The 15,448-nt window shown below is 44.5% G+C and overlaps 1 protein-coding gene across 2 annotated transcripts in view; it reads left to right on the top strand.

The window, feature by feature from the left end:
* LOC142584157 (uncharacterized) overlaps positions 1-12,037 on the top strand; it is a 60,561-nt gene extending 48,524 nt beyond the window's left edge. For both annotated transcript variants that reach the window (XM_075694325.1, XM_075694326.1), the window contains exons 3-5: positions 2,543-2,616; positions 10,019-10,105; positions 11,891-12,037. In XM_075694325.1, the coding sequence (XP_075550440.1) occupies positions 2,543-2,616; positions 10,019-10,105; positions 11,891-12,012 (283 nt within the window). In that variant the 3' untranslated portion in view covers positions 12,013-12,037. The remainder of the gene's footprint in view (positions 1-2,542; positions 2,617-10,018; positions 10,106-11,890) is intronic.
* The last annotated feature ends 3,411 nt before the right edge of the window (positions 12,038-15,448 follow it).

Raw genomic sequence — 15,448 nt, 5'->3', positions numbered from 1 at the left:
AGAAATTTTACAAAGAACCATCGGATCTTCCTTAAAAAATATGTTAAATGAACTTGACACATTGTTGATACATACGTGCTACGCAAGAATGCTCGCTTTTGCATCATATTTTGACTAGCACTAGCACTATAGCGGGGCCCTCAACCACATTTTATGGAAGTCAAAAAAATGCATTCGAAGGTGAATTATACTATTGCAGAAATACTTTGCCCAAAACATTCCTTCGATGCAGTCAGCAGGAGCAAAGTTTTTTGGCCATCAAACACACCGGGTTCAGGGCCCCTTTACAGAAATGAGAGGTAGCAACATGGCGGCGTCTTTTAGGATGACAGTATTTGGGGGGGGGGCAGCTCTTAGGCGCCCATTCCTCAAGCGAACGTTGGCGTCTCTCGTAACCGGGCGAACGAGCACAGCGACTGATGAAAGAATGACGCGGAGCGCAGCGGGGAATGAAGGACGGTGATATAAAAGTGAGCGCGAAGACGAAAGCGGAGCAGGAGGGTCCAGCAGAACCATAAGCGGAGTGGAGAAGGAGTGGAGAAGGAGTGTATGGTGAAAGCGTGAGAAGGAAAGCGTAGTGCCACGCAAGACGGGCTCTGCGACAATGATGGCTACGATATAACGCCAGAGTAGCGCGCATAGTCTATTCTCCAATGACGCTACTGATACCATTTATGAAAACAGAGGGCTGCATGAGGGGAGGTCTGTCTGCGACGAGTGTTGTGAATCAGGCCCGCGCCTCGGCAGTAGTGAGGCAATCGCTCCACACTTTGCTGCATTTGCGATGTGCCGAACGAGACAGATTATCCGTGCCAGGCAATATATCGCCAAACGAAAACACATAGAGGTCGGCGCTCAAAATTAGCATCAGAGAGTACGTAATCGTGAGTGCATTTTTAGCTCAGATATTATTTTGAGTCTATAGAAATGAGTGTCTGTGTAACGGTCACGCGCAGTCGTGCAGCCGTCTAGCGGTCTTTATACTAAAATTGCTACGATCTCCATTAGAAAGTGCAAAGTGCCCGACTCTGGGACGGAGAACAGTGGGGTTCAAAAAGCAGGGAAAGCCACTGCCGACGCGAATGCGGCGCCTGAGCCTTTGGCGTATGTTTTTAACACTCCGGACTCATATGCGCAACACCTACGCCTCGCTCTATCGCAAAATAGAAATAAGAAAAGCTAAGCCAGCGGTACATTGCAGTGTGTCAAACGGTGGCAGCATGAAAGATACACCGAGTGTCGACGCTAAACAAGATGAACTCGACCTTAGTGCGCGTGGAATACGATAGGTGAATAGCTACCATAAAAAGAGCAGAAAGGAGAGACTAGACTGATATGCTCAACATAGGTTCGTGAAATGATTTGAACGACTGCGTAGGTCGACCTTTTCTTTAGCGTCGGGACTTGTTCGACCAGTATTTCTATGACGTAGTAGTTCTGCGGAAACCCGCAAGGTGGAGAGAAGTAATGAATAAAGGGAAAATCGGACATCCACCCGTTCGTAGCAATTTCTACAAAGGAAACCCATACGGGTTCGTCGAAATAAAACGCCTCATAGTTTAAGAAAAAAAACTATGAGGCGTTTTCTTTCGAGGAGCCCGTATGGGTTTTCTTTGTAGCAATTGCTACGAACGGGTGGATGTCCGATTTTCCCTTTATTCAGTTCTTTCTATTAACGAATTTTTTGTGTGGGTACCAGAAGTTGCATCCGGCGCATGTCAAATTGCATTGTGCAGCGAAGAAGCGCTGTCTTCCGCGCGTTATAAGGATGATAATTTTGCAGATACAGGGTGTGGCGAACGATGGAGGTCTCCGAAGGAGTCAGGACGCCGGTAACAATTTTAAACTTTGACTTATTAGAGATCACGCAATTTCTACTGAGAACTCTAGCAAGTGTGGCAAAGCGAAACACAGGGCCCACCTAGCGAAAATTTTAGGGATTCGCAGTGGTGACGGACAGTGTGGCTGAGCAACTGAGAAGATGGTGTCGTCCTTTGGTTGCGACATGACATGCCAGTAGGAATTGACGGCTGCTGTTGCTGAACCGAGGGGGGCATAACTGAGTTGTGGAAGGCTGCGATTGGGGCCCACCTAGCGAGAAATTTTAGGGATTCGCAGTGGTGACGCACAGTGTGGCTGGGCAACTGAGAAGGTGGTGTCGTCCTTTGGTTGCGACATGACATGCCAGTAGGAATTGACGGCTGCTGTTTCTGAATCGAGGGGGGCGTAACTGAGTTGTGGAAGGATGCGATTCGGGTAGCTTGCAAAGTCGCCACCTGTTTAAAACTGAGACACATACCTCGGTCACAATAGATGTTAAATGTGTTCTGGATATGTGCATCAGTTGGCGGCAGTTAGACTCATTAGCAAATCGTAGACTGCCCCGCCCCCCCAAAAATTAAAGAAATGGGAGAGTTGAGACAACGGCGCACACTGGCGCAGCTACTGACTGTCTTATTTGCTGAAGCCGGTACGTCTGTGCATATGCGCCTGCTATAGGTTTTTGTTTTATTAACAGTCGGTATGTGAATTGTACTTCCAGGGAATACCTAACCTATGATTATTCAGTGGCAGTTCCAGACGACCCAACAAAGGCCACTCTTGTGATCGACAAAGGTAAAATCCACACAGCAGCAGCCCTTTTGCTCAATAAATTTTTGAGATGATCACCTTCACGATTGTTTCTTCGTGTACATTGCAGTTAAAAAAATGTAGTATAACCGAACGCTATTTAACGAAGTGATTGGGACAATCGAAATACTTTGTTACAAAGATCATTCTGTTTAAAGATAGCACGCCACACTACTCAACATAAAGTATTTCCAACAATTTCTACAAGAGACAGCCATGATTTAACATGAATTCAACGGTGACTTAGTGAAACAGCTCGCACAATAATTTTTTTTCTTCGAGGGATGGGGCGCATTTACTCTGGCAGAATGTGCTACTGCAATAGACCTCCCTGAGCCGGAGATTCGAGGCAGACTACAATGAAGCTCCGCTAGGTCATGCTGCAGATCACTGATTGGCGATAACGTCTTTCTTGGCGTCAAAGTTTTTGGTTTGCAATTGAACTTCGCGTCACTTCTGCCACACATGACTTCTAATACGTCATGCGTCGTCAGTGAGGATTAAGTAATCGCATCGTCATCAAATTCATCGCAGGCGTTAGTCGTCCAACCCGCTGCTGCTTTAGAACAGGCAGCGCACTAGTTACCTTGGAGCAGTGCAGCAGAACTTAACACACGCTCAGATCTGCCCGCTCACAAAATCTGTCGCTAGCGCTGCTTTTCTTGATAGCTCAGGTAGCTTAGTGACGTCTGCGGAGCGTAGTGCAGGCATCTCGTCGTGCTGTGTTGTTGTAAAGCAACAATTCAGCCGCTGGGGGCGTCTAAATTCGTTCGTTGTACAAGTGAAACTGTTATAGGTATTTTCGCTGTAGAGGCATCCACAATACATTGAAGAGGTAGGAATCCCTCCAGGATATCATCTATCCTTCCTTATGCAGGTCATTTTGTTGTAGATCCATTTGTTGTGAAGCTGGTAGACTGTATATTAATGTGTGTCCCAGAGTCGAAGAACTATAATGTGATATGCTACGCAGCACTATTTACACGAATCAATTAGGCGTTATAATAGCAAAATAATAAAACAGCACATCAGAATCAGAGAAGCGAGAGTTCAACCTCTAAAAGTGATTGGCGACACAGAGATAAGACAGTGCTGTATGCCGAAAGGAATGCCGAATTCGGAAGAAATTAAAAAAAGAAATTGTTTATGTGCATGAATAATAATTGCACTAAAGTGAACGAGCACGGCTCGCATTAAAGCTAGAGCAATCGAAACTTTTAAGGGGCTACATTGATATTTTTCGTCGGGTTTAAACGAAATACAATTCAGTTCATTTTCGATCTGGTAGAATAATTGTGTACTGCATTGGATCCACAGTAAGGAAGCCAAGTTTCTCAAAGTTATTCCACCGAGCACCACTAAAGCCCACCTCTTAACCTGGTAATGGTTTTGGCACGAAAACACTCCAGAATTGTTTGTACGGTTAATATGATTACGGCCAGCAGAGTATGACACAGACTGAAGTAGAAAGCACTTAAGCAAGATAGCCAATAAGCTTCCAAGAATTATTTGCGACGAAATGCGCTTGAATAAAAAAAACACACAGGGCATGATTACCCTACACGCGACGAGCACAGCAGATAGCAAACAGAATGCGAAATATAAAGGTAAATACGGGCGGAAAACAGATGCAGGCAAGCAGGGACCTCCGACACTGAAATAACTGGTGGAAGAAGCGTTGTAAAAGACAAGTTCATATATAGCCCATATTATGTGTGGCTATCTTAATTTTTGAGGGCGAAACGACATCGAACACCCTCTGATCTAGATGCTCGATAAAAGCAGAAGGATGTCTAAAGACCGCAAACAAGCATACACTAGTTCGATTGTTTTTTTTTAACGTTTACGAATTTTCTATGACGATTGAACGCTTGTTACACTGAAATATCGAAGTAAATTGCATGTGCTGTTCGGTATAATGTGTATAGACAGCAAAACGACTTGTCAAATCAGCCTTGAATATATGATAAAAATTTCAGCGCAACCCATCTGACGATGACTGCCAACAGTAATGAGTTAGAATTGAATCAATGCGGCGGCCCAACAAATTGCCATTGTGGAAACGAATTACGTATGAGGTGTGTACAGTAGCTAGATGGCTGCTCGGTACTTTCCTAATAACTATTAAGGGCAGGGACTTGGGAATGCGGGTAGTTCCTGTTAAATTAAGAGCAGTGCGATGGACAAGGATAAATGAACAGAGACACACAGAGCGCTGACTTCCAACAACTTTATCTACGAAACGAAGACCATGTATATATTGCATGGAGGCATGCGCAAATACAAGGGCGACTGTCAATCCTCTCATATCAATGACTAGGAAGAATACATCACTTGCCAGGTATTGACAATGCGCGAGGCATATGTGCACATGTGTAATCTGCACATGTTTAAATTGCACGTGTGTAAGCACGTGTAAACTGCACTTGTGCAAGGTTTAAAAGTGATTGCGATGCGTAATCTGCCTTTGTGTTAACGCCATTGACCAGGACTAATACAGAGCTTTCAAACAATTTAATGTGTTCCGCTTCAATAATTTCGTGCGTCAGCTGTGAGCTTTGCAACGCTCGCAGAGGAGCACACAACCACGGTCATGGCAGTGAATTCCAAGTTGTTCTTGAACCATGTTGTACACCTGGTTGTGATACTCCCTTAAATGATCGTTCAGGCAGCTGTCTGTTTGTCCTATATATTTCTTCCCGCTGAACAGCAGATTCAGGTTAACCACGCTAGCGGCACGGGGCACAAAGCCCATTCTATGTTTAACAGGGCATTGAACTCGGCTGGGTGCTGGAACATCCACAAGCTTACAATGTTTGGATAGCCTTTTGCAGAGCTAAAAGAAAACATGCCAGTGCGCTGCGAAATCATCTTTAGCCTGTGCGATACGTTCTGTAAATAAGACGACAGCAGCGCAATTCCTTTGTGTTGGCGCGTCGTGGGTGAGCTTGCGCACCACATTTCAACTGCTGAAGGACGTTTTCTGGTATAGGAGATATTAAAGCCTTATTATATATCATTACAGATATTAAAACAAATATTAAATATGTTAGCACCTGACCTCAACCAGGAAACTTCGTTGCATTGAGTGGAGACAAGACTTCCTAATAGCACTAATAAGGACACCATTAGTGTTACCCATTTTCACCACTTTTCAGTGTGTTTAGTGAAAAGACAAAAGATCTTTTCGACATTTTCGATCAAAGTACCAGCACAAATCACTGCTCGAAAAGCATAGCTTTAGGTCTAAAAATCTCAAACCGTAATGAGAAGTTATCTCTTGCGTAACTTTCAGTGGATGCAAGTGTTCTCTAAACCTACCCAGAAGTTTAAGCCCGACCTATTCAAATTTGGTACCCGAACAATCCATACCCACTCAAAAATCGCCAACGAACATAAAAACTTCAGTAACGAGAGACTTATCAAAACTAAGTTTTGATGTTGTGCCCCTGTGTATGAGATAAATGTCATTCAGGACCGCTGCTAAGCATGAAGCGATGCAAACAGTACTTTTTTTAATGGAATCTCGCTCATTCCAAGAAGAAAACGTTGACTTTAAATAGAACGTCAGCAGTTCAAGAATACCGCTGACCGGAACACCTGATGTGTTCTCGAACTTATGCGACCCAAAGGTCTCAATACATTATTCTACGTACTGAAGCAGCTGGTCTTGCGGAGTAGAGTAATATACATGTTAACCATCAGTCAACAAAGCTTTCGATCCCCTATTGTTGCCTTGTAAAAAATAATGACAGCGTCAGCGCCTCTTACTAGCAAGGCATCGTCAATCGTTAGCAGGTTAAACTTGTGTTATAAGAACTTGGCGACCAGATTCCTTGGTGGCGACAAAGGGTGGCAATTTGTAGCAATTGTAGGAATTGCCACAAGCGGGCGGATGCCTTATGTTCCATTTATTCATTACGTCTCTCCACCTTGCGGGTTTCCACAGAACTACTACGTCAAACACTTGCCATTGCTTCGTGTTGTCGACAAACTTCACGTCGCTCTGCAATCTGCTAGCCGCCTGGTTAGCTAATATAGACGAGCGGCTGCCCCGGAAAGGCGGTGGTCCCGGGTTCGAGTCCCGGACCAGGACGAATTTTTTTTTCAACTTTGAGGCTTTTCTTTCGAGGTACCCGTATGGGTTTCCTTTGTAGCCATTGTCACGAACGGGTGGATGTCTTCTTTTCCAGTTATTTTTCGAACCGTTTGTTTTGATGGCCTAGTAGCTCCTCTCTCCTTCTTTCCCTCAAATCTCCGGCATCGTGAAATAGGAGTCCTTTCATGTCATTGTTCATCCGAGAAAACAAAACATGTCACTCGGGACGAGGTCCGGTGCCAGCGCCGCTTACTGACGTGACCTCGCTCCATCAGACTCTTTTTGTTTCCTCGACATGACATGACAGGACTGCTATTTCATGACGTAGGAGATGTGATGGAAAAATAGAGAGAGGAGCTAGTAGGTCATCTAAACAGACGAGCTTGGAAAATGTTTTCAAGAATGCAATGACAGATCGGACACACATATTAAGTGTAACGAAGAGTACCTTCAAGGTGATAAGGTTTTCTAATAAATAAACAAATAAATACATAGCTATTAAAAAATAATTCCAGTTACTTTTGGGTACCCCGTCGTACATGTTAAAACAAGTTGACATATTATAGGGTAATTGAAGAGCGGCACACGCCTAGCGCACATAACCGGAGACCCAAGTTGGCACCAAGACTTTCATTGCAGAGCAGCACAGCTGAAGCAGAACATAACCAGTGCTCCAAGTCAGTGTGGGTTTCCACGAACAGCGGTAGCTACCTAGCCCCGCATGTACACGGACCAATTTCAGAGGGTCAGAGGTTCGTTGAAGAGCAGCACGTATGTACGTCTTGCCTCATACTGTGTGACCCAAGTTCGTGCGATATTTGGTATTGAATCCTGTTTTCTAAGCAAAACCGCCCGACGCACACTACACATTCGACCACCGATTACCCAGTGAACCAAATATGCGGCAAAAGGATTACATACATAGATGGATACACACATGGATAGACAGATAGCCCCATTAAGGTGTGCGAAGAACTATGAGAACGTTTATGCATGAAAGATTAGTGAATTGGTACCTTACCCTGGTATACAGCGTTGCAATCGAACGTTGTTGAGGCTGCGCTGCATACTAATAAAAGGCCTGCATGCAATAGTTTCCGTTCCGAAAATAAAACATTACTGACTGCGAAGTGTTCAGCGTACGTACTGTCGGGAAAACTTTATCTTGATTTCACCTTTTATAAAGACCAGTTTCTGCAATATACAAGTGAGGCGTACAGACAGGATATAAGAGTAGAGAAGTGGACAACACAAACGCCGACTATCAACTGAAGGGAGCACTGAGGCGAAAAAAGAAAGAACACACAAAACTCATCTGCGCATGCTCAGGAATGGTAACACCACGTGTCAATCGGGTACACGTGCCGGTCTACGTGAGAGATAACTGTTAAGACACTTAATCTCTTCCTTAAGTAAAGTAATCGAAGGCTGACCCACGCACGCACTTCCACCATTATAGATATGCCATGCCTCTACCATAAGACGCGTATCTTCATTCTTATGCCTGTACAATATCGCGCATTCATCTGACTCTGGCGTGCAGTTACAATCTCGGCAACGTAGCGAAAGATTAGAAGGCGATCCACCGGTTACCGACCTTTTATGTTCCATTAGCCTCTGATTAATACACCGTCCCGTTTGGCCTACGTAGAACTGGCCACAGCTAAGGGGAATTTTAGACACCACACCCATACGACAGTCAGTAAAACTGTTGTTCTTATTGTGCTTTACTGGACAAATATCTCTTCGTTATGGAACAGAGTTCTAAATCAACCATCGGCCAGATTGGGTCAATGAGTATGTTCCAATGTGTACACATGTGCCGCTCTTCAACGAACCTCTTTCACGCCATCATATGTAGCTGTACATGCCGTACTGCGTAGGTAGCAATGTGAAAAAGAAATCTTTGAAGCCGACTTGGAGCACTGGGTGCCACTTTGTTTGTCCTGGTCTTCAATGAACCTCTTTTATGTCAACATTGGAAACTTGGTATATGCGTCTGGCAACATGGCCAGCTACGCTGACTAAAAAAAGTTCACTTGAACTTTACGTGTGCTGAGCTGAGCCAACCGTGTCATAAGGTTTCATAAGAGTCAAATTACGTCATGGGTGCGCCGTAAATGCACTGGGTGCTCGCAACTTTTCAATGAACGTATTTCTTGCCAATGCTTGAGCGTCATGAATGAATGGTGTTATGGGCCGTTCTTCAATGAACCTCTTGCCTACTTGGTTTACTGTGTATGTGCCAGAAAGTGTGCGGCAATCAAATGAGCAAATCTCAACGTTCGCTGGTAGCGTAGTGCCATGCTTCTTGTATCTGAGGCTACGCTTGGACTTTTCGGCAGCATCACCATATGCTGCAGCATGTCCAGAAACAGAGAGGAACCCCCTTGTCGCATGACGCGTTTCTAAGCGTTCGCATGCACCGGTTCACCATGCATTTGAGAGGCGACACGCGGACTTCACGGTTGCGGCGCTAGATGGCGCCAAGTCATCATAGGAAAGTGCGAAATATAGGTGTGGGTGCAGCAAATGGCTCACACTTCCTTCAATGGTGACAAACCTTCGTGTCACGATATTGGTTGAACGACAAACGCATCAAGAATGTTAGTGTTCGTGAGATCGGTTCTGCCGAAAATTTCCTGCCGCTACCCTTGCAAAATTTCGACACGTACCCTACTTTTTCTCTTTGTCTGTTAATTCTTATGGCTATTTATGTATGTGTCTATGTCAATGCGTGCTATATATAAACGTTGGCGGCTGCGCTCGTTGAAGTGTTTTTCTTTTTCTGATATCAGAACCGGTCGCCCCTCTGCTACCCTGCTAAATATTCTTGCTTTCGCGCTTTTTCGGAATGTAACGTGAGAAATCATGTATGACCTGTTTAGGCATTTTAACCGATGAAAATTCCACAATTACGATATGTCAGTTGGTGTCACCCTAAGCGCTTATAAACATTGCTCTTGTACCTTTACTTGTTTCTATTTGAACGGGTTTAGGCACGCTTTGTGAACCGTTGGGTGCCCTATGGTAATTAAACAAATCAATGCATCTGATTCATTGCAGAGGCTTTATTTCATAATGATGAATGGGTTGTTTTCGTCAAAAATGTATTTCAATAACACAACTTGCTTTAGGGCTGGGTAAAAGCTGTTTGCCTTGTCCAAACGTCTGTTTTTACAAAAGAAGCAGTGCAGAGATAAACCAATGTACGAACGTAGAGGCCCCAAACCTGTACCATGGCTAGTTTAGGTACATAATTAAACCACCTTTTTAATGATCTTTCAGATATAAGCAATCCACTTGTTATAGTACTTCGTTACACTGACTACAGGACCTGCTTTGCGGGCACAATTCCTACCAGCGACACAGAACGTAAGACCTTCCGCCATTTTTATTCTGCCTGTGGCTCGACAGCTTGCTCTCAGTACGAAATGCGACAATGTTTGTTTAACATTGAGCGCACTGAACTTTGATAACAGCGTGACTTGTTGGCATAAGTTGTTGACTCATAAATGCATAACGACGCCACTACTGAAACAAAAAGAAAGTTACTCCATGTTTGCCAGTTCTATCTTACCCGGCCTAATTTCAGGCGAGACAATAATGTTCGAATCCACAAACACTGAAAGGGAATCAATAGCCTTAATCAAATTACTTGTCTTTATCACATCATACCTAATAAGCCTGAATTGTCAGTAGGCGAGTCAATGTGAAACTTGCAATTTTTTTTATATCTATTGCTAGGGAAAATAGAATGCTGCCAGCCCTGCAAGGTTAAGATATGTGGATACGTTACAAAGGCATGTTTTTATGTGAGCAGTTTGAATATTTTGATGACATCCAGTCCAGTTCTCTTCGACGCAAGAACTCTCATTTCTTGTATCTGTGGCATATTTTATATCGTTGTTTAACACGCAAAGTTTTGGTGTAGGCTTCGACCACATTTGAGTATTTCTCAGTTATCTGTCCCTATAGCTTCCTAATATATGCGAAAACGAATTCTGTGCAACCTGGGCATACCTAGGTGAATAAAGAGAAGGAACGTTGAGAGTGCGCTCATTTACATTTTAGGCATTCATTTGGTCGCCATATTACGTTTTCAACCGTCTTTCAGAACCATGTTTTAGGCCGTAGTAATCAGTCATTAGATTAACTCTGTCAGCACGCTTGTTTCGGCTACCAAATTTAGTGAAATCTACCCATCGACTCAAAATTTTCATTTTTCTTTGTAATTATACTTTGTAATTATATAATAATTTTTCTTTGTAATTATACGAGAGATGTCCTACGATCAACATGAAGGCGGAGCACTGTCGTTTGAAGACGCCATTCTGAAAGCTCTTCTGCGCTATGAGAGATGGTAGCATAGTAAAATGTCCATAGAGCGTTCTGCTACCACTTGGCGTTCTTGAGCGGAAGTGCCCAAGTACACCCTAATAGATGAATGTATTAACACAGTAAAAGCCACGTTGACACGATTCGCAAGCTGCTCTAGTAAAACGACCGAACTCAGCGGACACCGTGCACACTGTCACATACATCTTTAAGAGCACTATACAAGGACGCTCGGTGATCAGCAACACTGTAAGGATGTACTAGTTCGTCGCAAGAGCATTCCTCACGGATACGTATGAAGGCCAGTTTTAGTATGATGAGCTTATTCCGTTACAATATAAGCATTGCAGACGCTACAAGCTTTTGACGCGGCATAAAGAAAATAGAAATGTAGGCGCAGTAGAAATCAGATATAAGATCGTTCATAAATTCGGAGGCAGCATTAAATTCATGCGTTCTATATTTCCCTTATTCACGCCACCATTATCGATAGGTAGTCTTTGCAGGTTGAGCGAGACTGCAAGGTGCTCCCTGAGTAAAGTATAAGCAGTCATGCTTGGTCACTTCGTGTGTTACAGCAGAGGCTACAAAGTTTGGTTTTAGTTGAAAGGGCTGAGCGCAAACTGTGATCTTTATGGATTATACTGTGCTTTGTATTTTCGTTTCATAATAGCTTGTTTTTATTGTCTGTAAAAAGTTTGCTTTTCCCCACGTCTATCTGTGTTCAACCCTGACTACACTATCGAATTTGTGCAATGCATTATCTGTACCGTACAACCTAGAGTCAACAATAACTTTAAACAATGCCGTTTTTTTTTTCAGAGTGCATGCTTTGGGTCGAACTCGGATTCCTCGACCCTGTTCCACAACGCTGCAAAGATGGTTTCAAGAAAGCCTGTGGAGCAGGGTATACATTCTACAACAAGGACGTTTGCAGTTTTTAAGCACTTAATAAAAAATAACACTGAGTGCCTTGTTAGAAAAGAAGGATCACCTCTTTACAGGATACTTCAACTTAGTTAGTTCTGTACCGTCGCATTTTGCGGTATGTACTAAAATAATGTTACGGTGCATCTGGACAGGACCATGGGCGAAAGAGGGAGACGAAGAGAAAGTGGTACACTGTCTACTGGAGCTGTGAGCTTCTTACCAGCCCTCGGGTTTACCAGTAACTTTTTAACATGTCAATAGTTTTACATACTTTTGAGCGTCGGGCTACCACTTTGTAACAATATTTACAAATGTGTTCCTAGAATACTGGAAAAGTAGAGGTATTACTATTTTTATTTGACTTTAGCGCTTTTTTCATTACTTTGTTCACTCGATTGATTCGTTCAATAGTTCTGTTAGCGTGTAAACACCGCCACATACTAACATTCTTCAGTTTTGTGTAAAAAAATCCAGCGATGAGGTATGAGAGAGAGAGAGAGAGAGAGAGAAATTTATTTACAGAATGGCAGAGAGGTCGGCCTGAGCTATACCTTGCTCTGGTCTGCTACTGTACACTGGGGAAAAGGGACGTGGAGGGAAAGGGCTGATGAATGATGATGGTATAAGAGATGCGTATACACAGTCACAGAGTTGTGGCATCTCTAAAGCCGTGCGTCCAGCCGGGTGGCTTGGAGTAAAGCTATAGCGGCACTTGTTACCAGGGCTGGGCTGTTTGCATTAGGCCAAGGACCTGAAAGAAACGCGTCTGATAGCGGTCCCTCATGGATCGTTGCACTGGAAGAGACAAGTTGCTGTCGTTCTTGCGATACGCGAAACACACGCAAAATATATGTTCAAGTGTTTCTGGCACCTCACACAGTATCCACAGTTTGGGTTAGTATCACTGGCACTTATCGTATGTATATACCGGTTGGTGAATGCGACACCAAGGCGAATTCGGTCCGCCATGCTCGTGTGGCTTCTTTTGAACTTGTCAGGCATACGAAATTTGGTTTCTTGGTCCTATTTATACAATCGCTTGTGTCGTCAAGCTGGTTGGGTCCAGTGTTCCAACGTACCGTTGCGTACTACGCGACGAAGTAGGGCGTTTGTGTCTGTTTGTGAAAACGGAATGCGTACTTCACAAGCATAATATAAAGCATTTTTCGCTTCTGCGTCTGCCTGTTTGTTCACGATCACGCCACAGTGTGACATTGTGGCCATTTCTAGTTGCGTGTTCGAGACGCTCTGTCATTTTTATAGCCATGGAATAATACGGGCCCCGTCTGAGGACACAGTCAATCGTTTGAAGGAGTGGCTTGTAATCGCAGAATATCGTCCATACGTGAGGAGGCTCCTCAGAGAGAAATCGAAGTGCCTCCCGGATAGCAACAAGTTCTGCGGCAGCTGATGTTGAGCTATGGTCTAGTTTAAACCGCCGAGTGATGATCACGTGAGGAATTACGAAGGCTGCAGTGGAGGCATATGGTGTGACAGAGCCATCGCTGTACACATGTACAGTATCTCCGTACTCTGCAGAAATGAGCAACAGGGTGAGTTGCCTGAGGCCAATAGATGCAATGGATGACTTTTTAGTAATTCCAGGTATCTGCAATGCAACAACAGGTTTAGGCAGAACCCATGGGGGTATTCTCGCAATACAGGCGGGAAAAAATCTTGATGGCAGAACATTCTGATGGCGCGATATAGTTCTTGAAAAGCAGGAACATGGGTGGCTGGCAGAGAGCGAAGACAGAGGATAGTACCTGCGTCGGGTCAACACACGAAGGTACATTCGAAGAGGCTCGCAGGGCAAGTATAAGGCAATAGGACAAGCACGAGCTTCCACTATTGTTCCATTGGTTGACGTGCATCGTGGGAGGCCCAAACATGTGCGCAGTGCTTGAGCTTGAATGCTTTCCAGCGAGCGAATCCAGCTAAGTCCCTTGAGAGCGCCGGCATACTGCACCGTACATACCCTCGAATAGTGCTTGGTACAATTGGAGTAATGACGACTCCGAGGGGTCCCATCTTGTTCCTGCAACGATGCGAAGGATGTGAACAAAACTCTTCAGCTTTGACTTGAGTGCGGTGACATTTCTTGACCAAGATAATCCGCGGTCTGTGATTAAGCCAAGGAATCTATGGTGTGTAACCTTAGGTATCGCTACTCCGCTAACAATTATGGGATACCTGGTCATTTATTTTTGCGTGAATGTGACCATGGAACATTTTTCTGTTGAGAGTTGGAGGGCTTGACGCCGCAGATACTTAGTTGTGATTGTCACTGCACGTTGAAGCCTAGCCCGCATTTGGGGATGGGTGGCTCCAGATGCCTATATGCACATGTCCTCCGCATATGTGCTAATCTTCACCGTGCTAGGAAGTTGATACGCAAGGCCAATCAATGCAAAATCAAAAAGAGCTGCACTGAGAACTCGCTCTTGCAGAACACCTCGATGTATATGGTACTGTCCGGTGTCGCCATCACTTGTCGACATATATACCGTGCGGCCACTGAGGTAGCTTACAATCCATGCATGTAGCCGGCCACCGACGCCTAAATCTTCCAGTGCATCAAGGATTGCATAATGCAGTACATTGTCGTATGCACCCTTAATATCCAGAAAAACAGCTCTAACTAACCGGCGGCGACTTCTTTCCTGTTCAGCAGTGGATACCAAGTCGATACCACCGTCAATAAAAGAACGGCTTCTTCTAAATCCGTGCATAAAATCAGGAAAGCAACTATTGCTCTCTAGAAACCATTCCAGCTTTAACAAGCCCATTCTTTCCATTACTTTGCCGACGCAAGTGGCTAAGCCGATCGGTCTGTAGGAGGAAAGCTCCTTAGGGCGCTTCCCCGGTTTAAGCAGCGCTACAACGCGACTGCATTTCCAATTATCTGTAACATTTCCTGTCTCCCATGTCGTATTTTAAAAAGATCGAAGAACACGTCGTGAATCTGTGCCAAGATGGCAGAGTGCAGCGTACGTGATTCCGTATGGTCCTGGTGCCGATGAGCGTCGTAAAAACGAAATCGCAGCGTCAAGCTCTTGCGTCGTAAATGGTACATCGAATCGCTCATCAGGTGACGGGGGTGCATTGGTGGCACAGGATGGAGTCACTGCATTAGATGCGTCCACAATGAGTTTACAGTAGTCCTCTGTTACCTCCAATTCAGTCCGGCGTTGATGTAGAGCCACCGCACGGAATGGGTGTCTTTGTTGTCGAGTTGCCTGGAGAATTCGTATGACCCGCCAGATCTTATTAGAGGCTGTCTTGGATCTAGGGATCCACAGAAAGTCCTCCAACGCTGTCTGTCAAGCTTCTCCAGATGTCACAGTACATGTTGTTGAGCTCGGCGACTGCTCGAAAGACCTGATGGTGACTTTTTTCTTCTGTATCGCCGTTCCTCGCGCCGACGGATTGCACGAAGGGCTTCATATT

This window comes from Dermacentor variabilis, chromosome 6, assembly GCF_050947875.1.
Source record: "Dermacentor variabilis isolate Ectoservices chromosome 6, ASM5094787v1, whole genome shotgun sequence".
Classification (NCBI taxonomy): Eukaryota; Metazoa; Arthropoda; class Arachnida; order Ixodida; family Ixodidae; genus Dermacentor; species Dermacentor variabilis.
This window is presented reverse-complemented; position numbering and strand designations above follow the sequence as displayed.